Source organism: Anoplopoma fimbria, chromosome 6, assembly GCF_027596085.1.
Source record: "Anoplopoma fimbria isolate UVic2021 breed Golden Eagle Sablefish chromosome 6, Afim_UVic_2022, whole genome shotgun sequence".
NCBI classification, from domain to species: domain Eukaryota; kingdom Metazoa; phylum Chordata; class Actinopteri; order Perciformes; family Anoplopomatidae; genus Anoplopoma; species Anoplopoma fimbria.
Genome location: NC_072454.1, coordinates 2,545,508 through 2,571,002, shown reverse-complemented (window position 1 = coordinate 2,571,002; position 25,495 = coordinate 2,545,508). Strand labels below are relative to the sequence as shown.

Here is a 25,495-nt window from a genome sequence, read left to right as displayed (position 1 = left end):
CAATCTCTAGTTTCAAGTCTTCTTCAATACAGCATGATGTTCATTTAGTAAATGATGCTCCATTTAGAGTCAAACAGACCATAAAGCAGGGGATGCTTTAGGGCGGGGCTTACTGTGATTGACAGGTCCTGACGATACTCTTCCTCTACAGTTGTCGCGGAAGTCCTGTCCACCAACTTAAGACATACTGCTTCTGTCAGTGCTTTTCTCCATTTGCCCTGAAGAAGTTCCCTTCACTATGTTACACACACACACACACACACACACACACACACACACACACACACACACACACACACACACACACACACACACACACACACACACACACACACACACACACACACACACACACACACACACACACACACACACACACACGGGGAAATTCTGCTGTTTATTCAGGACAATAGCTCGGCTCTGCCTCCACCGCTGGGTCAAGTCATGTCTTGTCAGACGCTGTATCCTCTTTCCATTGAGCCTGATGGTTACAAGTACCACAGGGGCCCCAGCATCGGGCCCCCGTGTTCAACACATTCACCCTGCAGTAAGAGCCGTCTTGACGTAAAGAGGAGCGGACTCGTCTTTCACATCAACGGCCTCGACCCCACGCCTACAATTCAGAGTTCACTGCCTTTAGCTAAATGGGTACAGTTGGGTAAAAAAAGCTAAACAAAGGGCTAATAATAAACTGATTTAATTAAACCGATTCCTCCGTCTTTCATCACTCAATGTTTTTTCACAGCTTCTGTGATCAGATTTCTTACCATCGTTTTGATGCAATGCTGCCAAAAGTTAAATCACTACTTTAAAACACAATAAAAATTGTAAATAATAAATGACAACGTCCCATGATGCCGTCTGTACAGTCATTAGAGGCTCTGTGTGACAAGCCCTTGAGAGCTTAGCAGCTAAAACAACACATCCCATTAAAACATCATCTGAGAGATGGAAAGTGATTTTGACAGATGATGGTTCTCCTGGTTTAAAAGGCGACATGTGTTGCTTCTTGTGAAGTTCACACCTCTTGGAGTGACGCTGATCCGACCGACCACAGGAGTGTGTGTTTTTACAGTTACGTATTCCGAATCAGAAATCGATAAATGTATTTTAGAAAGCAGACTTTGAACGTTGTCTGGACCTGAAAAACTCTCACAAACGTCCTGCCCGCGTCATGAAGTTCTTCCTGTGAACGTGTGATGACGATCACAGACGCATAAGTAAAGTGCGTCTGACCACTGAGACAGAGTTTCCCACCACTCACCTCCCCCTCTCTCATCTCATACATGTACATAGGCTTAACGTCGTCCGGGGCAGGGCCTGATCCAATCCCGCCCGGGCTCACTGTCGGCACGGCAACGGGCGCTATCCTGGCTAACATCTGCCGCACGACCCGGGGCCGCTCAGAATGGGCCTTAATCCCCACGCAGCCATGTTGTGGTGAAGGGGGGGGACATTCTTTTACTTTTTAGTGAGTGCAGCAGACAAACAGGGACAACCGGCCTCTTGGAAGGACGGGGAGCGCTTGGTGGTTACGTGGCCTCCCCCCTATCTCCCCCTCACCATTATGGCTGTGCAGAGGGGTGTGACCGCCAGCATCAGGCAGCGAGTTGCCATCAACCGGTCCAGTTGGATGGATTTGGGTTTTTGAGGTAATGAAAGGTGGTGCGGGCGGGTCAGTTGGGGGGGTTGTCAGCCAGACTGGTTATGCTAAAACAACAGTTCCATTGATAAAAAAATAAATAAACGTGAACCACCTTTCCTTCCTCTCTGATGTCCGTTTGATGCCACATAAAACCGTCTGTGCACCCAGGACGCCGTTGCTGCAGCATTTTTATGGTCATCCTTCAGTGAGTTTTTAAAAAGTGTGTTTGTTGCCATCGGCAGCAGAGACGTTCATATAGGTACACACAGCAGAACGTCAACATGTGGCAGTTTGGTGCCCCCTTGTGGCCACCCATAAGAGAACAGGTGCTGCAGGAGAACGCTCTTATTCACACCAGGAATCATTCAAAGTCACCACACGACACGAGAACACTTTGAAACAAGCCGAGCCATGATCCTCTGTATTTTGGTGATAGAGATCTTCTTCGTCGGTGACGCGCAGAGGAAATGAAGACGCAGCCTCGTCAATCAGCCCATCGACTGCTGTGAGATATGTATTTGTCTTAATGTGGAGTTTGATTCAATCACACCCCATTTCACGGACCATTTCCCTATGCAAACACTTCAGGAAGAGAGAGAGAGAGAGAGAGAGAGGCCGAGGCTGGCTCGCTGTGTGCATAGTAGGAGATTTAATTGAATAGTTCTGCATCAGTGCCGGGATGTTAGTCGGTGTGTTTGCAGAGGTCTGTGTTCTCTCTGATTGAGAAGCCGACGCTTGGCTAGAAACAAAGTCCTCCTCAGGTTTCAATCACAGAGACAACCAGCGGGAGGGAAACTCAGAGAGGTAGTAAAGAGTACATCAAGGCAGATTGGAAAAACGTTCGCACAATAACAACAAATGGATCTGTGGGATATTTCTGGAAGCAAACCAAGTCATGATATCTCAGCTCAGCAACGGGTTATTTGGAGGATGTGCTCTGCGTAGTGTTAAACAAAAACAAGAGCTATGTGTCGAGTGATTAGATTTATAACAATGAATAAAGACCTAGCCCAATCTGTTTGACTATCTGGGTAAGAATTTGGTTTTACAACAAAAGTAGATCTGCTATGGATAAAAAAGTTTCAGATAGAAAAGGGATTTTTTTTTATGTCCCAATGCAAAGTGTGTGAAATGCAGTTTTCAAAACATACCAGGATGTTCTATACATTTCAGTCGCATTTTAAAGTGTGCAGGCCAGCAGGTTTTTTTGGGCTATTCTTACCCACAATCCTTTGCGCTGCAGATATAAGAGCAATGAGGGTCAAAGTTCATGTCCCAATTGAATGCAAACTGAATGCAACACTACATATATTGTAAGGGGAAGCTGCATGTACTAAAAGTTAAAAGAAAAAAGTATGAGATATGTAAACGCAGCTTTTGTCTTTACCTTCTCTTCCATCTCCTCTTCTCCTGCTTCCTGTAGAGAACTTTGTAACTTCTGTCTTTAAAATATGCTGTATTATTATAATTGTTAAGCCGCACAAATTTGACAGGTTTATTACTATATCTGAGAAAAAGGTGCTTTAAGTTTTAAGAGGATTTGACGGTGTAGAGTTGTGAGTTTACACGCTTATTTCACCCTCTTTCTCTCTGGTGTTTTTTTTAAACAAAGCAAAAATCAATCGGTTTCACTAAATTTTAAGTGTGAGATTGTCATAAGCCCAGATCTTAAAGGTAAGACTACTGCTGCAGCAACAAGTGTCTTCACCACAAATCCATCAACACCAGTATAAGTGCGTTGTGAAGTCACTGGTTAGCTGCAGACATACACTGACACCTAGTGTCTCATCACGGTTACTGCAGGTAACAGCAAACCACAGGACAGGACAGGACAGGGCCACCACGGAGGCTCGTTTTCAATCACAACTACTGTCTGAATTATAATGTGGGCAATAAAAAAACAATCTGCTCCATCTGATCTAAAGCTTCATCAGCTGATCTACGACAGGAACACGACACTGCTAAGACACAGATGAACCGGGTGATGGTAAGGGATGCAGAATAATCCCGCTGTGTTTGCGTGTTGCCTAATATATTTATGTGGGTGCGTTCGTGTGAATGCGACCTATCTCGCCGTGTCTGCCCCCGTTCACCGCGAGAGCTATTTGGTCTACTAGCATGGCAGATAAGAGGCCAGGTGGGTTTGCTCGGCTATCTGCCTCCCGGCTGCCGGCGCAACAGGGTCACTCAGGTGCACTCTGCAGGACAAGTGGAGGTGGCAGAATGAGGGGAGATAAAGTGAGGGAGGACAGAGAGGGGTGGAGGTTGAGGGAGGTGGAATGATGGAGGGGAACAAAAGAGGAGGAGGAGGAGGAGGAGATGGAGTGGACAGAGGGCAGTTAAAGAGGGGTCAGCAGAGGGGACACGGAGAGACGTGCTGCCGTTCACGCCGACGTGAACTTATCAAGATTTCCACAGCTCAGAGCGTCTCTGTGTGTGTGTGTGTGTGTGTGTGTGTGTGTGTGTGTGTGTGTGTGTGTGTGTGTGTGTGTGTGTGTGTGTGCGCTGAGCTACAGAAGTGTATGCATGCGTGTGCAGCTTAGGGATCCGTGCATGTGTGAACTTTGCCAGGCTTCAGGTTTTTTTTCGCACCCACAATGCCGATTGTTTTCACAGCACACACACACAGAGAGGATCAGGGACCGCCGTGGCAAACTGGCACCAGATATTATCATGTGTGCCTCGGCTGTTCTTTTTTTTGTTTAATTCCAACGATGTAATGCCTAATCCCCTCATGACAACCTGACTGTGTGGACCGCCAGGGGAAGAAAATAAACATTGGAGTCTTAACTCGTCAAACAACAGTTACGGCAACAATAGACTCTTTCAAACTGGCGCTGATGTGAAGCCGGAGCTGTCACAAGTCGATTTTAAGATATAAAAACTTGTGGGGTGATTTTGGTGGATATGCGGGTTCATGGCTGGACTGGATGTAGAGTGAAGAGGCTGATGAATATTTTAAAGACAGACAATATGCTGACGGAGCAGCGGATCAGAATCCCAGATTTAACGCTCAGTTTAGGCTCTAAAAGAAATGGAACGAACCAAACCAAAGCACATCAGTACAGCTATGCGATGACTATTGCCATCACATTCACAAAATAATCACACTAACAATCAAAGTCATCCATTGCTCATTTCCCTCAACTAGATTTGAATAAGTAAATGTAACATAAACACAAATGTGTGCCTTAACAAAGTGATAACAAATAACATAACATTATTAAACAATGAATTAATGAAACGAGAACAATAATGATACATGACAAAGATTGAGAAGGGCCTACATTAACGTATGCAGAGGAATAAAGACCTCCCATGAACAACATGCTTTAACTTCTATAAATCCAAAACGAGCAGAAGGACACCGACCTCTGAACGCTTTTTATAATTTACGTTTTGCTTAAGCATGCATTGAAGCAAGCTCAGCAACTAAACGGAAATGACATCAGGCCTTTTTCTTAGTCGTGCACAACAATCAGAAACACAAAATAAGAGCCAAGAATTTATCCTTATAACAAATTGATCTACTGACAACTTCAAGAGCTTTACTTTACCACAGAAATAGAAGTACAGTAGGTAAATCCATTTGGTTCAGTGCCCTATAGTGATCATTATTGGTCCTGCACATTTATGTAAAAAACTGAATAAAATGTCATGCAATCCACTGGCTTTAACAATTGAATAACCTCTAAGTGTTCTTTTAATCTTCCCTCACTCATAGATGTTTCTATTCTCACTTCTGAAACGTGGCATCGAAAACTTTTACTCCTGTAGACCGACCTTTAGTTTGATATTTAATAACTTTTTCACTGAAGATCAAAACTTCATAGCAAAGAGAACTACATGAAGCAATCAAAACATAACCCCAATATATCGTTTGGAGACATGGAGCAACATTATCATCAATTTGCCTTTATGAATAATCAGTCACCTTTTAGTTCTGCATTTGTTCTCCCCCACCTCCAGAGGGAAATATCTGTATATAATAATATATATGCTAGAATATATATATAACATGAACAAAACTTTTCAGCTTTTTGTTGCTGAAACTGATAATATGGTTGCCATTTTCATTCACCTTATATTTTGAGTAATAATAAAAAAAATAAAATAAAGTAAGATACAATGCAAATATACATCAGCTCGATAATGAAAATGTGAAATGAATACATATAATGTTGTTGTTGTTTCGAGCACAAAGATGCCGGGATACTTTGCCTCCCAACAAGTTTCTTTTTTGTTTTTCACTCAGGTTCATCTGGTTCTTTGTCAGTTGAATCAATATTACTGACAACTTAATTTGCTTCACAATTGTCTCTAAATCAGATGCCTGTGTGAACGCGAGTAAACGCACCAATGCATGTGCAGCGTTGTGTCCTGTTCAGGTAATATTTAACTGATGTTACTTAGATTATCACTCGACTCGACTCAACAACCATTGTTCTATATCCCCACACACCTCTCTGGGCAGAGAATAAAAAGTTTCACTAACTCTGGATATAGGAGCAAAAAAAAAAAGGATGATCAAAAGAAGTAGATCACAGCTTCTGTCCCACACTGACACCCACGACAGGAACAGAGGGGTATAACATGTAACTGGAGCCCAGAGGGGCACTGCCAGGATGTGGCAGCTGCTTCAAACATCTCTGATTCAAGCTTTAACACACACACAGAAACACACAAACACACAAGCCTTTTGAGAAGGGAAGGGTCCGTGTCAGCCCCCGTCACTGGCAGGTGGAGACCCCAACATTAGGGCCAGTTTTTGGGCTTTGGAGGGAATGGTGTTTGGCGGCTCGGGTTCATTTTGTGCCATAAGTTTGAGGGACTGAACAGCAGGAAGTTGGACAGAAATGAAAATATTATGACGTGAATATGTAACAGTTCATGTGGCGAGACTGAGTGGCAAATAATTGATCTGAACCTGACTATTCTGGCACTCTACCAACCAGAATCACCGCAAGACTGTCAATGAAAACCAAATTCAAGTTATTATCTTATCGGACTGAAGAAAATATTTACTGCTTTAACTATATTGCCTTAAACTGGGTTAGTAAACGTGTGACTGTATAAAAACAATAAAATTGTTTGGCCATTAAACTTAAAATAAGAATTCGCACAATTGGTAATTATCCCAAACAATCCCAGGATGTAGAGGATATATTTTTGTGTCAGTGGGGAAAAAAATGTTGCATCTTTGTTTTCTATAACTGTTCTACCATTAGTTTGAGTAATGATTTTATTAACAAGCAATGTATGCATTTTTGGGGGAAGACTTTAATGTGACAATATGAGAATGTATTAAATATGACTGTCAGACTTTGTTGAATAAACCATTGGTATGTTGTCTGTTTTTTTAATTGAAATAATGAGGGTGAGGGGATGAAGTGAGACATGAGAATCATTCAGTTGGTGATTAAAGGCACAAAGTTTAGGACAATCTTTCCTCAACGTCATTCTTGTGGGTTTTGGGAAAGTTACAGATTATTTGGGATGAGGCACCCCAACAATTCTGACCTCGGAAAGATGTGGAGGGAGAAGGTTTCAGACACTGTTCAGCCATCTGACAAACACTTACTGATGGTATTCACTCAAACAAAAACCAAAATCTTATTAGATCTGAAAATTGTAATTTACCTTTATATTGCTCAACATATCTCTCAACTCCACACGTCTTACAACTCTAAGAGCAATTATTATTTTGTCATTAAGTCAATCTTGTGTCGACAAATGACCTAAAATATTTTATTTATATAGCACAATATCTCAATTCAATTTGCCTGAAGGGTCTCTACAATCTGTACACTGATGACATACCTCTATCCTTGGACTCTTGATTCCAATAAAACACTTTAAAGGGGGAAAAATTAAATAAACTTTAGTAAGAGAGGAGGGATCTCTTCTCCCTGGATGGACAGACATCCGATAGACGTTGTGTACGGAAAAGAAAAACAATCAAAAAGCACAAAATAGTCAATCAGGATGACGAACTTAAGAGAAAGATTGTAATCAAATATGAAGAATAAAGGTCAAGATTCTCACGCCACAGTCTGAAGGACCACAGTCTGAAGCCAGCCAGGTAACAGAATCTCCTCTGCTTTTTGTTCAGGTCATGTAATGAGCCTGTAATGAGGACATTAAATATTGATGACCACGCTCACCCAACACTGGGCCTCCATGTGGGAGCTCTCAGCTCAAAACAAGATACAGAGAGGAACACTTTACGGCTCTCTGCTGAAAGGTGAGGAGCAAGATTCTAATATGTGATCCATGTTTGATTTACATAAAGGTAAGTAGTTAGTTTAAACTATATATAATAAACATTAAGGTGATTATTTATGTGTGTTTATGATAAACATTAAGTTAATTATTTAGCTATGATTTTTAGCAGAAAAGGGGTAGGACCTTTTACTGCATTAACAGCATTGACAATAACATTATCACACAGAGATACAGAGAGGAACACTTTACGGCTCTCTTGTTGAAAGGTGAGGAGTAAGATTCTGATATGTGATCCATGGTTGGTTTACATAAAGGTTAATAGTTAGTTTAAACTATATATAATAAACATTAAGGTGATTATTTATGTATATATATAATAAACATTAAGGTGATTATTTATGGATATATATAATAAACATTAAGGTGATTATTTATGGATATATATAATAAACATTAAGGTGATTATTTATGGATATATATAATAAACATTAAGGTGATTATATATGGATATAAACATTAAGGTGATTATTTATGGATATATAAAAACATTAAGGTGATTATTTATGGATATATATATATAAAAACATTAAGGTGATTATTTATGGATATATATAATAAACATTAAGGTGATTATTTATGGATATATATATAATAAACATTAAGGTGATTATTTATGGATATATATAATAAACATTAAGGTGATTATTTATGGATATATATAATAAACATTAAGGTGATTATTTATGGATATATATAATAAACATTAAGGTGATTATTTATGGATATATAATAAACATTAAGGTGATTATTTATGGATATATATAATAAACATATTATTTATGATAAACATATATAATAAACATTAAGGATATTTACATATAAGGACCTTTTACGACATTTTACGACATTAACAATAACATCATCACACAGAGAGGAACACTTTACGGCTCAATGCTGAAATATGAGGAGCACGATTCTGATATTTGATTTAAATAAAGGTTAATAGTTAGTTTATTCCATATATAATAAACATTAAGGTGATTATTTATGTGTATAAATGATAAACATTAAGATAATTATATAGCTATGTAGCAGAAAAGGGGTAGGGCGTTTTACGACATTTTACGACATTTACGATAACGTCATCACACAGAGCTACAGAGAGCGGGGGAGACACGTGGGGGGGGATAAAGAGGGGAGACAGGTTAGATTACGTCACAATCATCAACTTACCTTAATTACATCAGTGAGGAAACCTGCTTTACGTTAAATAAACGTTTAATTACAAGTCGAAAACGGAGTCACGTGGTCTTCTGTTTATCTTCACCACCGAACAGCTCGGCGGCAGCTGGTACCGGGTCGCTAGGCAACGGCAAGAAGGGGCTAGGCTCTGCAAGCACAGAGAGCTGCCACAAGTACCCGGATGTTCCATCTGCCGTAAGGCGGCTACAAGTGTCGTGAAAACCCAGGGGGATTTAAATAGGAGTGACCTACGGGTAGAGAGAGAGATCAGTCAGAGCTGTCGTGTGAACATGGTGAGTGAAGCTGGAGAATAAAACTTATTATTATTATTTTTTTAAACAATAATGCATATTTAAGGTCGCAAAGTTGTGCAGAGTTTTTTAAAGTTGCACGACGACAACAACTACTTGACGTTAGGAGGTTTAATTCATTGTAAAAACCTCGTGTAAAGGCTTTGTTAATGTGCTTTATTGATAGTTTTAGGGGGTTAAATTGTTGTGTGATTGATGCAGATGATGATGAACTTGATAATCTAAATATAAACATTATTTTTTTTTGTTATGCAACAGTGTGTCCTGCATGTGGAGTCTATTTCTGGAGTGACCCCCTCCTGTTTTAGTAAATCCTGTTGACAGGAATAGACTCCCACGTGGGCTGGAAACTGTCCCTCTCAGTTACAATCAATGCAAACTGTCCTAACATCTCTGTGTCTTGTGTTCCTGCAGTCTGAGCCTATTAGAGTTCTGGTGACCGGGGCTGCAGGGCAGATCGCCTATTCCCTGTTGTTCAGCATTGCCAAGGGAGATGTCTTCGGCAAAGATCAGGTAAAGAAGAGCTTTGTCTCTGCTGGCGTAACACACTCACTCCCCTTTATCTCATTAGAGACTGTCAGGGCAGTATGCAAAGACACACAGGACACTGACAACCCGTCCCAGTACACAGCTGTTTAGTTTCCAGCTCGTATCCTCAGAGGGGGCTGTGAACAGATGTTGCACCTGTGGGAAGCGATCAGATTGCACCCTTGGACGAGCCGAGGTTGTCCTTGAAGTCATTGAAATGGATCTCCCACCAAGGCGAACCCACTTGATCCGTCTGGCCTTCACACCCTGTTCCACAGACCAAGCCAAGTCATTAATACACGGGGTTGTGATTTTAAAGTGACATTTGAATTCAGTCCAGCATGTTTTCCAAAAAAAAAATTCATATCATACCTTTCTTCCCTCCCTTCTTCTGTCAGCCAGTCGTCTTGATCCTCTTGGACATCACGCCCATGTTGCCCGTCCTGGATGGCGTTGTCATGGAGCTGCAGGACTGTGCCCTCCCACTTCTGAGAGGTAACAAATTAAGGGTGGTATTTATTGTCTTATATGTTATTGATACATTGGCACCAGATATCACAGTTTCCCTTAAACATGTTGATGGATTTTACTTTACAGTTTGCTGTTTTTGTAGAAACTATTTGGAGTTATTATATTGTAATAATTTATTATAAAATGTATATTATATTGCAATTTTAGGGTTCTAGTTTCCTGTCCATTTACACAAAAAAGTATCTTGTTTTTTGTCATTTTGTTAATAATAATTTAGCACATTTACTATCAAAGGATTCAATCAAAGGATAACTCACAATATCATTATTACTTAATACTTAATAATAGTTAGGATATTATTATGAGTTATCCTTCATGCCTGAAAGATGTGATGTAGGATTTTATTTAATGTGCGTTACATTTATGAATGAATACAACTTCTGCATGATTGGCTCTTTAGAAGAATAAATCTGTGCTGTGATTTAATTGAATTAAGAATCTCAAATCACTAATTTCTACACATTCCGCTGTTGGTCCAGTACAATTATTTATTTGTTTACTTTATTGGAAGGCCTTTAAAACGTGACTTCTCGAAAATGCTTAGGCACTAATGGTGGTCCACAATCCGGCAATATAGACACAAAATCATGTATAACACATGCATAACAACATTTATTTAAACTGATTGAATACAAACAGTATTCACCTCCTGCCATGCAGATCTGATACATGCTGGAGACGGAACATTTTATTAAATGCTTTAACAGTTAGAACATGTTTCTTTCTCCCGAGACACTCGATAAATATGGGCGCTGGTTTCCATTCGGACTTTTGATGTCACGGCTGTAACCGCTGTCATGACATGCAGTCGTGAGGCGCCATTATGTGCCATCTCCATTGTGACCTGGAATTTTTCCTTTGAATCGGCGCTGTCCTTTGCTTTGTTTGGACGTTGGCTGTGAGAGGCCCCCTGCATTAACCAACTGTGGTGCAAAGACAACTCTCCATGCACCGAGATGGGCCCCGTCCACACACGGGACACGTCCCAAAATAGATATCTCAAAACATGCATGCATTGGTGAACGGATGTTTTAGAAAAGATTTTTAGTTTCAAAGAGATGAGAATTGTCCTGATAGACTACATGGACAAGACGCTGAACTTTGCGTGTGTGAACAAGGTTTAGTGTTCACGTCAGCAGAAAATGCAACTGAGAACTGGTTTCTGTGTAACACAGCACTGCTATTACACACAGGATCGTTACAAACAAGAGGGAGTACGCCCAAAAAAGGCATCTAATGGCATGGAGGCAGTCGTTATCAGTTCTATATTTGTCTTTTTACTTTCAGCTTAACAAAAAAGAAAAACAAAAGTCATGTTAGTTTAGGGGAAAGTTAGCAAAATCACTGAACTGAGTTTTTGTCAAAGAGTAAACATTGACCTATGAATCTGTTAAAGTGTGATAAAAGCACCTAGTAATGATTTAACTTTCTCTTTTCCACAGACATCATCCCCACCGACAAGGAGGATGTGGCCTTCAAGGACCTGGACGCTGCCATCTTGGTGGGCTCAATGCCCAGGAGGGAGGGCATGGAGAGGAAGGACCTGCTCAAAGCCAACGTGGCCATCTTCAAGAGTCAGGGCGCCGCTCTGGAGAAGTTCGCCAAGAAGACCGTCAAGGTACTGACACAGGACTACGTTTACAGACGTTTACAGACATGCACCGACACAACTGAGACACCCACTCCTTTTTAACTTGAAGGCCGTTTAGTGAAACTATTCTGCTTCTGGCAAAGTTCTTTGTGTTACATAGTTTAAGTGTGTTTGATAAAGTTCAATAGAGTTAAACATGTGGTGCTGCTGTGCTTGTGCTGGGTTGATTCTCATTTTTAATTTCTAATGCTTTAATGATGTTAAGAATAAAACATATATATATATATATATATGTATTTTAGATTGGATTTAATAGATTTATTTTGACATGCAACAAATAATAAACATATACGGCTAATTCTGAATAAACAAAATAAATATATGTTCACAAAGGAGAAGGCAGAAGTAAACATTTATAAGGTTGTACCCCTTCTTTTTTTTAAAATACATTTTCTTATTTTTAATACATTTTTTTTTTTTTTTTTTTTTTTTACGATTTCATAAATTCACCCCATAAATGAATGTACACATTGGTCTTCATAGTGGCATGAACACTATTTTTGTTTTTTTAGATTAAATAAGTTATAACTGCCCTCTCTGTCTGAGAACATTTTTGTATGTTGCCAGGAAGTTACAGAATTTGTCTTAAATTCTACCAGATCCATGCATTTCAAAGCATGTGACTTTAAATATCCGACGTTATTTACCATCCTCATGGCTCCTTTTTGCTCGTAAAGAAAAAAAGATATAAAACCCCAAAGCTTCTTATTAATCGAGCAAATCTATCTTCATTTTTTATGCACCATATTTTTGGAACAGACTCCCTGAAAACTGCAACCCTCATCTTTTTGAAATCAAAGCTGAAGACTTTTTGTTTGCCTTTTTATTAAATTATTTCTTACTCTGCACTGTTTTATTCTATTTATCCCGTATTTTGGCTTGTTTTGTTTTCCATTCTCTTGTCTCCTAAATGACAGTTTTAATTCTATTTACATGACCTTTTTATGATTGCGTTTCGATTGCACTTTGTCTTTTGATGTTTTATGTTAAGCGCTTTGAATTGCTGGAATATGCAATATAAATAAACTTGCCTTGCTTTACCTAGGACTTTTAAATTGTGTGTGTGTGTTTGTTTTAGGTGCTGGTTGTAGGAAACCCTGCCAACACCAACTGTCTGATTGCAGCCAAGTCTGCTCCCTCCATCCCCAAAGAGAACTTCTCCTGCCTCACCCGTCTGGACCACAACAGGGCTCGCTCTCAGGTGTGTTCCACTTCTACCCATTTCTTTACAAATTAAAACTCACAGACTTTTAGCTGCTGGTTCTTTATCCCGAGCTGATGGTTAAACCTGAATTTGCCAGGTGGCGATGCGCTGTGGCGTTCCTGCCACCAACGTGAAGAACGTGATCATCTGGGGAAACCACTCGTCCACCCAGTACCCAGACGTGCACCACTGCCTGGTCAACATGTCCGGTGGCGAGCTCGCCTGCTTTGAGGCGATCAAGGACGACGCCTGGCTCAAAGGAGATTTCATTGCCGTGAGTTGAAGAACATTTACTGTCATCTATTGGACTTTGAGATGCATTTGGCATTTTCTAGAAATGCATGATGTGCAAAATGTATACTTTCCAGGTCTGCAAAAGTAAAAGAAAATCGCAGAGAATGTAAAAATATTTTCACATTCAGTCTTGATACATTATCTTAAATCTTGTAAATTTACCAAGGGGGTAAATTTCACAAGGGAAGTAATTGAACTTAAGAAAAATCCTGATGATATTAAACTTGGCCTGTTCAATAAATACACATGACCCAAACATCGGTCTCAAATTAAGTGAGTATATGTGTGTTTTGAACACTGGTCACAGGACTGAAAATTACAAATTCATTGTTTTAGAAACACAGACGAAGCTGCAGATATTTAATCTCAAAAATCTTTGACAATAAAACAGAAAGCTGCTCAATAACATAAAATAAACCTTACATGCTCAGTTCTTCTCTTCCCAATAACGTTTTCTCGCCACGGTCCGTGTTCTCGCGTTGCAGACTGTGCAGCAGAGAGGAGCTGCAGTCATCAAGGCCAGGAAGCTGTCCAGCGCCATGTCTGCAGCCAAAGCCATCTGTGACCACATGAGGGACATCTGGTCCGGCACCCCCGAGGTAACCGCCAGATTTATTAATGCTGTAGTCATGATGAGGTGGGAGGGTCTGCCTGTTGGTAACAATAACAAAGGCGTTTGTTGAGAGACATTAAGGAGAAAATAAGAAATAAAGTGAGAGACACAGACGAATATTTTCAGGCTGTTAGTTTCACTTAGTGCGTATGATTTTTTTCTAGTTAACACATTTAGCAAATACAAATATATAACCTTAAAACATATTGTAAAGTCTGCTTCGATGATGGTTGGTAAACTTCAACACTGTGGGGAATAAGGGGAATTTTGTTTTTTGTTGTTCCAGTCATTGAGAAACAATGACAAAGAGTTTATAGGAAGTTATAAGGATGCACCGTCATCTTTTTGTGGCTAATGAGGAAGTTATAATCAGGTTACAAGAAAATGACTCTACTTCTCTCTTGATTTATTCCCTCAGTAAACATTGTAAACATGAGTTTATGGTCTCAATCTCTAGTTTCAAGTCTTCTTCAATACAGCATGATGTTCATTTAGTAAATGATGCTCCATTTAGAGTCAAACAGACCATAAAGCAGGGGATGCTTTAGGGTCTGTTTGACTCTTACTAAGTTAATAAATCAAGAGAGAAGTAGGGTCTTTTCTCTAGATCTCTACACGATCCGACTGGTCGCCCACTGATGGCCATGAGAGAGAATGCAGCATTAACGCTCTTCAGCATTGGCTTCACTTTTCAGAACCAGAGGTTGCCGCCTGTTTTTAACCAGTTTCTCCTCTTTTTTTTCAGGGTGAGTTCATCTCCATGGGTGTTTACTCCTCTGGCAACTCCTATGGAGTCCCAGAAGACCTCATCTACTCATTCCCTGTCCAGATCAAGGTGAGACTGCACCCTTTAGTATGTTTTGAATTAAACTAATAACTGTCTGTCCTTCAAATATGTGCACATACTTATGAAAGTCTTTTGTTACCTCAGGACAAGACCTGGAAGATTGTAGATGGCCTGTCCATCAACGACTTTTCCAAATCAAAGATGGACGCCACGGCAGCGGAGCTGATTGAGGAGAGAGACACAGCTGTGACTTTCCTGGGAGTATGACTAGACCCTGAGACGCCACCCAACCAACACTTAGACGGACGCGAAACTCCAGACGCACGCTTGTGATAAAGCACTCCACCAATCCCTGTGTGTGTGTGTGTGTGACAGAGAGAGTGAGTCAGTGTTTATGAGTGTCAAGTTAGATTCATACTTGTGCGTTGAGAGGCTTCGCTGTAAAACTATTCCTATGCACATAGTGGTTTGTTTACTCTGGCTATAAATGATCCCACAGCATCAGTCTCCTTTTCAGCAGACACCAGAGACTCCCACAGCTGTATGACGCACAAGTATTACTCCACCCTTAAGTGTACAGTGTAAACTGAAAGTCCACCTAATTTGTTACCAGCTATTTTCCATTACTTCTTTCTCTGGAGGTGAGTGAAACTTGATGGTTGTTACATATAAAGTCAACGATGCACTGAGACCTCAAACACTGGAATTGCTGACTTTTAAAGCTGAATAATAAAACATTAAACAGTTTGATGGTTTTTTACATTTTTCATCTTGCAGGGAAACAAATGGGAACTATACAGTTGGAGGTTTATGCAGAACAGAGTGGTTATCACTGTCGCTTCATAGCAACAAGGTTCAAGTTTTCTGAGGACGTTCTGCTACAGTCCATCGACATGCATGTTAGGTATGACTCTAAATTGGCTGAAGGTGTGAATGTTTTTCTGTTTTCTGAGATAGAAGGATAGAATATACCTCATTGTCCCTGCCCACTGTTTATCCTACAAGTGGACTACATGCTCATAAAAAGTAATGCCATTTCCAGCATTCAGGGGAAAACATATTTCATAAACACATGATTTGAAATGGGAATATTGTTAACTGTATTGTAGTGAAAGACAGCTGAGTAAAATACTTGTACATTGCAGTATCACAGTTTCACCAGGCAAGGGCAGTATTTCCTATTTTATCACCTCCCAGCAGCATCATGAATGCTTATATAATATAATAAAGTCACAATGTGTTGAAGAAATAAGGGTTAATCATTAAAAAAGGACAAATGTACAAAACAAAACATCCACTATTATTACATTAATGGGGGGGATTTGCTGGGATGTTGAATGCTGCCCAGTTAGAGTGACACTTATTATAATGATATATATGTACTAAAAGATTAACCTGTACTTTAATGTTGTACAAATACAAAGGTTATCAGAAATAATGAGGTATTCTTGAGGTACATTTTTCACATTCTTTATACTGGAATTGTCAGAAAGCATATCCCACGTTGCAGAACCCCATTGGTTGTCAAAGAATCTGCGTCACGGGTAAGCCGCTCTCTCATTGGCTGCCGTCTTTTCCGGGAACGTTCCCATTGGCTGGAATAGCACTGCTGTGTAAAACATCAAACTAATAACCTTCTTTTTAAGGCGATTTTTTAATTTATTGTTTTTTTATTATTTCTCTGTGAAGCCAACTGGAAACAGAAACCATATGTTTATATAAAAAATAAATATATTTTATTTTATTTTATTGTGTGAACCCGGGTTGCTGTGGTTGCTCTGCTCAGACCCGCACCAGCAGGCCGACCCCGTGGATTCTCCTCCCGCCAGCACCCTGCAAGTGACACAGTAAGACCTCCGCTCAGCCTATTTATACTATCACCGTTTGGCGCTCCGCTCGTTACGTCACTCTAGCAGTTAGCACCAACGGTTATTCAATTTTTTAAACGTCAACGGTCCGTTTTATCGAACACGGTGGCGTGAAACCTCCGTGTGGCGTTCAGGGCACCTCAGTAAACTTCAGTTATTTTATGGTTGGCGGTTATATATATACACATATGAAGGCTGGATTTAATTGTTTTATTGAGCACACACACACCTATTCATCATTCATTCATTTGTAGCTGGGAAGTGAAAATAGTGTTGCATCTTATATGTTGCTGTATATAAAAGAAAGAGAAGGTGGACATTTTTCCGATTTTGTGTGGAAATAAAAAACACACCTCAAGGGGCGGAGCCTAATAAAATACATACCAAGGGGGCGTGGCCACATTTATGACGTATCAAGGGGGTGTGGCGTTCAGGGCACCTCAGTAAACTTCAGTTGTTTTATGGTTAGCGGTTATATATACACATATGAAGGCGGATTTAATTGTTTTATTGAGCACAAACACCTATCCATCATTCATTCATTTGTACACTCTGTGTAGCTGGGAAGTGAAAATAGTGTTGCATCTTATGTATTGCTGTATATAAAAGAAAGAGAAGGTGGACATTTTTCCGATTTTGTGTGGAAAGGGTAATAAAAAACACACCTCGAGGGGCGGAGCCTAATACAACACGTAGCAAGGGGGCGGAGCGTAATAATATACATCAAGGGGGCGTGGTCAAGCAAAACACATGGCGTGGCCAAATGTGTGACGTATCAATGGGGCGTGGCCATATAAAGGCCCTATCAAGGGGGCGTGGCCACAGAGGCAGGATCTGTGACGTGGTCGCCTGGAAAACAGGGCTGGAAAAAATAAGAGGCAGGCAATAAAGGATCCTCCTAGAACCTGATGCAGATCCATGTTCTACAGTATGCCTCTGCACACAGTGACTGCATGCATGTGTCCTCCTGCAGAACCTCAGTTGTGAAGTGACTTTTTAAAGGGTTGTGCACACCTGAATAAATGAAGAGTTTGCTCTTAGGAATACCTCAAGGAAACTTTTTTTTTTATCAATGAATGCTCTCTGGAATATTTAACTATATATATATATATATATATATTTTTTTTTTTTTTTTTTTGAGGATTTATTGTATTATTTAACTGCATGTGTTGCTGAACTGGCAGCTGTAAACATGACACTTTATGTAGAAGGTAAGTGTGTTTTTTGGAGGTTGTGTTGCACTCTTTACTTTATGTGTAAGTAGGTAAACATTTAATTAAAAAGGGAGATACCTGTGTTTTCTTTCATTTTTTCCACATGTTCTAACCTGTTTCCTTCCAGCTGTTTTAAAAATGTGCAAACAAGTTCATTTCAGTGTCATTATAGTCTTAATTACATTATCCTTTTATATCACAACATGATCACTTTCCCCATCTGACTTCATGCTGTATCTCTCAAATGCATTGCAGATGGGTAGTATAAGCGGAATTCTTAAATGGTGAATACACCATTATGCTGGATTTTAACAAATTTAATGGTCAGATTTCACCACTTCTGCCTTTATACAGAGTGAATCAGTTCCACTTTTCCTGTGCTGTTACATTTCCTGTTAAATGACCAGTCTGTGCTGTCAAACAAGCAACCAGCCGGCCACTAATTAACACGTTGCTGCCATAAGTACAACAATCAGCGCTCGAAGAAAAACCCAAATGTGCCAAATGACAGCTGATTTTTTTGGGGGGGCAGATTATTTCCTGAATTCTGAAACCTTCTGAAACAGTTTATTTACTTATTAAACTACTAAGTCCTTACAGCAGTAGATTATTGGATCTATAAAGCTGTTCCTCATCGGTCCTTGATGACAAAAAGTGAAAGTAACCTGAACATGAACGTGAATACTTATTTCCTTCTACCATTGTTGTCAATCCATGGTGAATTGGTTTTGTCTTGCAAGAAAGTTTTTGCTCGGCGTGGCACGTAGTAAAGTTCCTCTGGGGAATGAGAGGAATGCTGAGATAGGAATCAGATCACGCACATTACTGGTTTCTCACACTGTCACTTACATAACGTATTGCCCATAAGTGCTCCCATTAAGCTTCCTCGGTAAGTTTTTCATGTTGCTCTTTAAGTGCAGTACAAAAGCCGCAAATACCTGTATGTCATAACTTCATTTTTCTTTGTTTTATTTAACTTTTTAGATTTCATGACACCCTACCTGTCTCTCCTGCCTTTGAAGGCGTCACGTTTTACTTTGACAGCGGTCAACCAGTTTGGCCAAAGCTGCTGGTTATATTTCCATATTGTGTATATACATAATTACAGTAACTTGCGTCATTTTGTCAAAAAGTTTGCCAGTCATGTTGTCACAGCCGAGGTAACGACAGAGCTGTTGAGTGTTTGTCTTTGGCCTGATTACAAAAAATTTTGTATTGGATTTTTGAGGCCAAATATCGATATTTGAGATTGTTCATTTTGACACATGTAAGATACACATCCAAACATCTACTGGCCATTTTTTTTAATCTTTTGTTGTTTTAAAACTTAACACCTTTTATTGCAATCGTTTGTTGTTTTACTCACTGTATTCATCAGTTCGCAGCACTTATAGAATTCGTATTCCTTTACTGCACTTATCCTATTCGTATTAGTTTGTAGCACCTATTATATTCGTATTTGTTGCAATTATTGTTTTCGTAGTAATCTGCCTCTGCACTATACTTTTGCTCTGGTTTATGCTTTAAGATGCTTGTTTAAGAAAGGAGATGCACTTATGACTTCTGGTGACTAGTAGTTCTCTTGAATACCTATGTTGAATACACTTCCTGTAAGTCGCTTTGGATAAAAGCGTCTGCTAAATGACTGTAATGTAATGTAATGTAACACGTCATATTTATGCAATCAGCCTGAGATTCTTGAGGGCGTCGTTGCTTCTGATAAGGAGTACTAAATGATGACAAGATTACAAACCTCAAACCTTCTCAGACATCACCAATGATGACCATATAAGAACGAGCAATGGAAAAGTGACGCACAAACTGTGACAGCTCATCAATCTTCTCAGACCGTCCAAAACCCCCAAATCAAGAACAAGAAAAGCAGTAAATTCTGACATTTAAGAGAAGGTCACAAAGGTTTTGCATTTTTGGCTGAACATTCTCTGAATCTTTCTTTACAGCTCGGGACTCAGCTTTCTGAACTCATAGGACTGCCCTCAACAAAATATATTGTTTGTCAACTTCACTCATACGTACATATGTCAACTCATCGATTAGTTGCTCGTCCTTAGATCTGTAAAACTGAGTTTTATAGAAACAATCACACAAAAGCATCACTTTAAATCTTGCGTGTACCACATATGTGTTCATAAGGTTCTTTGAAATACATCATTCAGCATGAAAAAAGCACAAAAACGACTAATTGACTAAAGAAATCTCAATTGACTTTAACCAAAGCAACAAAGAGGTTGATTATTGGATATCAAAATAGTTTCCAGCTGTGGATGGACTGATGAACCTTTTGATTTAGTTTTCTGCATCATTACAGTTTAGCTTTTTCCAGCTTCAGTGACGCAATAGAATCGTAGTATAACTTACAAAAATGTTCCTTCAATACTGGTTTTCAGAGGCTGAAACAGATGGTTTGAGTTGAGAAAATGAGTAAAGAATAATATTTGAGGATCCAGAATGGTGCCAGAATTCAAGTATGCTTGCAGATGTGTGAAACCTTGTCTTAAAAACGTCCATCTTCCACTTATCTCCCCTGCTTCAGGTCTGAGTAAAGGAGTGGCCAACGGAGGGATGGCTCAGTTCCAGGAAATGATGCGGCAGCAGCTGGAGAGCTCCATGCACACGGAGCTGGAGAATCTGCTGGACACCACCACAGGCGCAGACAGAGAGGTACGCTCCCTCTCCCACCATCTGGTTGTGATTTAAAGGGGTGGTTGGGTCACACACGAACCCTGGAAAAACACAAAAGTGACACATACTGGAACGCCGTGCCAATGGGGGCTCCACCTACATGCTTACAGACGCACACATACATGAAGTATAGGTCATAAAAAAATTGCAACCATCTGTTTTATCGTCCTTAATCATAATATAATGCGTCAGTAGAGCCTGTAGATTTGTCCTAAAATGAATTCTTCAAAAACTAGCCGAGCATCATTTTCATCTGTTTGTACTTCAATACAAAACCATCAAAGACGCTGGGACAAAGCTGCCACTGGAGATTGCTTGACTGAACACACACACACACACACACACACACACACACACACACACACACACACACACACACACACACACACACACACACACACACACACACACACACACACACACACACACACACGCATACGTACAAACACAGGGTTTGGCTCTGTCAGACGTTAACCAGGCCCTCACAAAAGATGGAACGATACACAGAAGAAGAAAAGAAGGTCACACACACTTTCACTCAAGTGTGTTCACAGTTAAAGCTTTTGTACACTAGCAATTAAACTTGCCAGTAAGCACACACTCTTTGTTACGCACTGGTTGAACAACTGGGCAGGTCTCCAATGTAAACAATTACCAGTATGACATACCACTTACACATTTATTTATTTATTTATTTATTTATTCACCCTACCCTCTAGTAATTAGATTGCTTTTAAACATACATTCAAAATCATTTTTTTGTTTAGCTTTGCTTTTTTCTGGCCTTTTTCTTATTTTATTTTTGTAAGCATATCAATAAATAAATAAATGAAATTGAATATATATTTGTATAGTATGCTTACTCAAAAATAAGATGAAAATAGACGAGATAAAAAAATGTATTTACTGCATCAGAATCTGGTAAATACAGTATGTGTCACTTAATAAATCTATATTGCATAAACATACTAATGCATTGAAATGTAAATGTAATTATCAGCTGCATCTGTATCATCAAATATGACGGATGACATGAAGTAGAGGTCGTGCGGCAGCTTCACGCGTTGCACTGTCTGCAAAAAACACTGAACTGGACAAGTTTATCCCCAAATTCAGCTTTCAGAAACTCTTTTAAAAACCTTTGCTTCATGCTTACTTTTACATTTCTGTACGTTTGTCGTACTGCTAGAAGTGTGCGCCTCTTGTTCCGTGGTTTTATTGCCTTGTGGCGTTTTCTGCTATTGCCCAATGCCTGCCTGCTGGTCTGCATGTCTCCATGTAATGCTTGTTGTGACTGTATGCCAGAAGCTTGAGCTCATTATTTTATCCTTTATGATTTCCCATGGGTGCAGCGATTTAAACAAGCTTCATTTTGGAAAAATTGGGGAGAAAAGTCATAAAATACAGTAAAAGGAACATTAAAAAAGAGCCAAGAATGATGACTTTTCTGAATGAGATTACCCAACATGTTTTTAATGTATCCCGACCAATACAACTATTTTACTCGTGACTGAGATGAATAAAGGTTTAAATAAAGTCCTTGTGTTTTTTCAGGTTTCCAGGAAAGACTTTGAGGGCTTCAAGAATATTTTCCACAGATTTCTGCAGGAGAAGGGACCATCGATAGAGTGGATCAAGATACAAAGACCTCCAGAGGATTCGGTAAGTCCAGTTTAGGGTGAGAGAGAAAACATATATTCCTATAATAAGAACTTTTTACCAGTGAATATTATTTGAATAATGTCAGGAGAAGACTAAGCCAGAAAGCAATAATTAAAACACCAAGAATTAATTGACAGGAAGTCCAGTTTGATAAACACATCCGCGAGTTTGAAGGCGTTTCAGATACCAAAACACTGCACTAATATTATGTCACTTAGTATGTTTACATGTATTCCACAACCACCTTCTTGAAAAGCTTGACGTTGTGATATTCAAGCATATCCAAAAACCTGTTGATATGCAAGTCTTGCATAAAGTTTAAAAGTAGGTGTCTTTCAAGAAATGTGGGCTCTTTTTTAATTATCGATTAATCCCCCAAATTCCTTAAAGTCTAACGTGATGTCTTTAAATGTCTTGTTTTGTCAGTCAAAACCCAAAGAAATTCAGTTTATTAAGCTATAGAAAATAGAAAAGTAGCTATATTTGAGACACTGAAAAGAAATTGTGATATTTTTGCATAAAAAAGTATTATCAAAACTAATCATTATATAAAAACATAAACAAGTGATTGAATAGATCGTCCCGTTACCACAGATAGCTGATCCAGCTGTTTGAGTCAGGATTGGCTCAATATCCAATATTGCCATTGGTGCATCCCTATTTCTCGCAACACAACATTTGATGTTGTTTAGATAGTAAAGGAGGTGTTTTAGTGAGAAGGCGCTATCGGATGTACCTGGAAGGTAAAATTGTGTATCATCCTTGTAAAATTGATAAAGAATGTTGTATTTCTCAAAGATAGATCCAACAGGTAGCATATTGTAGATTTGGTTTTACAATTTCCCCCTCTAAAGACAATGAAAATGAACCGCATAGTAAACGAATAAATAAAATAATTTAACATGATTTAACATGAATAAAAGAGGGCCCTAAGTGGAACCTTGAGGGATGCCACATTTAATGGGAGCTTGAGATGTAGAGCAGTTTCCGTGTGACAGAAAATGTTTCCTGCACTAGTGAGTCACTGTTTATGTATTGTTGAATTCTTGACTCTTGTTTCTAGGTGTTCCTTTTGACTTAGACAAAAAAGACTGTAAATCATTCATCTGTTTTATTGATGAAATATAAATCATGCTGATCATGTTAAATTATTTTATTTATTCATTCACTATGCGGTTCATTTTCATTGTCTTTAGAGGGGGAAATTGTAAAACCAAATCTACAATAGCGTGGTGAGAAGAGTTTGAAGTTTGTACTATATACCAAGATTAGAGATTTGAGCCCAGTAAAGTGGCCGATAAACTGATAACCAGGTAGTATAAGTGAGTCACTTGTAACCTTTAGCACGCCTGGAGTAAGTGGTGCATTGCATAACAAACCGCTGTCTCAAACCGTTACAGGGGCAGTTTATTGTCCATGAAATTTGGATGATCTACTTTAAAGAAAAGAGAAAAAAAAGCACTTAAATCTAGTTTTAACAGTTTTTGCATCAAAGCTCAGTGTGCAAACCTTTCCTTCCACTTAACAGTTGAATTAGATGACTGAAAGATGACTGTCACAGCAGTTTCAGCTCGGTTGCATGTTCGAGGGAACAACGCCTCCCTTGTGTCCTATTTGTTCCGTCCCACTGCCATGTGGAATATTGCTGTAGCGTACAAAGTATTAGCGAAGTCATAAACACATATTGGCCGTAACGCTGTCATGAGGGGTTTGAGTCCCACTGGAGCGACCAATGATGAAATTACACGCTCCGCACATTTTAGGAGCCTAGCTGGCGTTGGTGACATGAGTGTCGCATGAGAATAAGCTGCAGTTTCAGCGTCATCAATATTTAAACCAATGAGGTGAAAGGAGTTCAGCTTTCAGGGCCACGGAGAGATTGTTTACGGGACAATAAAGCTTGGGTTAAAAGGTCGATTTTCAAGGAACAAGACATTTGACACATTAGTTGTGGAACAATGCTCATTAGGGACAAATTTATTTCATAAAAAAATGTTTTTTCCCAACCCGACTGATAGCATGAAGACAATGTTTAGGAAGCATAATCTATGCTCTTGTCTGACATTCAGTAGTGAGACAAGGTGAAGTTGAGGTTACTTTGATGTAAGTGGAGTTATACAAGTATCTCTGGCGCCCACCGTCACAGTATATAATAAAGTAAATGAAAGAATGTAAACACAGTTAGTGTGAGGAGGATTATGAATAAGTAAATCAAGATACAGCTTGAACACATATTGTACAGTTTCTACAATATGTTTCATGATGTTGACCAATAGAAGCTAAGAGATCACAGCTGTAAACATGTAGGAGGGAAAGAAGAATGATGTCGGTGCGCTCAGGTGAAACAGTGAAGCGATTACCCACGAACGTCATGCAAGTCGGGAAAGAATGATCTTGTTAGTGGTGGTAGAAGTATTAACTTGAGTCAGACTCAAGACACAGATTTGGTGACTTAAGACTGGAAATCATATGAGACTTCATACTTGACTTGGACACTAATGGCTGGTGACTTCAATTCGACTTCTCCTTCCCCCCCAAAGATTCAAAAGTATGTTATTTTAAAAGTGTGCCACGAATCGATTTATTTCCTGGATCAACTAACGTCAACTCGACGCTCCGTTTCCCAAGATCCACTTAGTTTGAACCAAGGAGAGAACCATGGAGAATAATGAAACGTTACTGAGCACCAGTTGGGGAAAAAAGACTAATTGGTGGTCAACAAAAAACAAGTTGCAGTATGCAAAAAGTGCGGGGTTGAAAATTACAGACAAAGACATAAATGGCATTACATTTGGTAAAGAGTGCATTGTGACTTGTTTGGGAATTTAATCTCAAAGTTTATGACTTGGAATCTGTCATACTTTATAATCTCTCTTACTTTATAATAATATTTTACATCAAGTTTTATGTGCTGATGATATAGGTGTATTAAAAAAGTCGTCTGCAAAGAAATTTTTGCAATGGAGTAAAAAAGTACAAGATAACGTCTCAACTTACCCAGTGGGCATCTTGAAAGG

General features: G+C 39.3%; 3 protein-coding genes across 6 annotated transcripts in view; 2 read left to right on the top strand and 1 right to left on the bottom strand.

The window, feature by feature from the left end:
- wdpcp (WD repeat containing planar cell polarity effector) overlaps positions 1–9,189 on the bottom strand; it is an 81,157-nt gene extending 71,968 nt beyond the window's left edge. For all 3 annotated transcript variants that reach the window (XM_054599730.1, XM_054599731.1, XM_054599732.1), the window contains exon 1: positions 9,104–9,189. The gene's annotated coding sequence lies outside the window, so the exon portion shown is untranslated. The remainder of the gene's footprint in view (positions 1–9,103) is intronic.
- A 125-nt stretch (positions 9,190–9,314) lies between these two features.
- mdh1ab (malate dehydrogenase 1Ab, NAD (soluble)) lies at positions 9,315–15,776 on the top strand. Its single transcript, XM_054600291.1, has 9 exons — positions 9,315–9,405; positions 9,838–9,936; positions 10,350–10,446; positions 11,925–12,100; positions 13,212–13,334; positions 13,435–13,611; positions 14,117–14,230; positions 14,990–15,079; positions 15,176–15,776. The coding sequence occupies exons 1-9, from the start codon at positions 9,403–9,405 to the stop codon at positions 15,296–15,298; spliced, it is 1,002 nt and encodes a 333-aa protein (XP_054456266.1). The 5' UTR covers positions 9,315–9,402; the 3' UTR covers positions 15,299–15,776.
- Positions 15,777–16,770: 994 nt separating this feature from the next.
- ugp2b (UDP-glucose pyrophosphorylase 2b) overlaps positions 16,771–25,495 on the top strand; it is a 29,799-nt gene continuing 21,074 nt past the window's right edge. The window contains exons 1-3 of one of the 2 annotated variants that reach the window (XM_054599910.1): positions 16,771–16,878; positions 20,668–20,795; positions 22,371–22,478. In XM_054599910.1, the coding sequence (XP_054455885.1) occupies positions 20,697–20,795; positions 22,371–22,478 (207 nt within the window). In that variant the 5' untranslated portion in view covers positions 16,771–16,878; positions 20,668–20,696. Of the gene's footprint in view, positions 16,879–18,033; positions 18,111–20,667; positions 20,796–22,370; positions 22,479–25,495 lie in introns of those variants that run through there. The other variant, XM_054599909.1, reaches the window with a different exon arrangement.

Excerpts from the sequence above, each read along its gene's own strand:
- mdh1ab (XM_054600291.1), top strand. Across the intron at positions 13,335-13,434 it reads ACAACAGGGCTCGCTCTCAG|GTGGCGATGCGCTGTGGCGT; the intron begins GTGTGTTCCACT and ends TGAATTTGCCAG. Across the intron at positions 15,080-15,175 it reads CATTCCCTGTCCAGATCAAG|GACAAGACCTGGAAGATTGT; the intron begins GTGAGACTGCAC and ends TTGTTACCTCAG.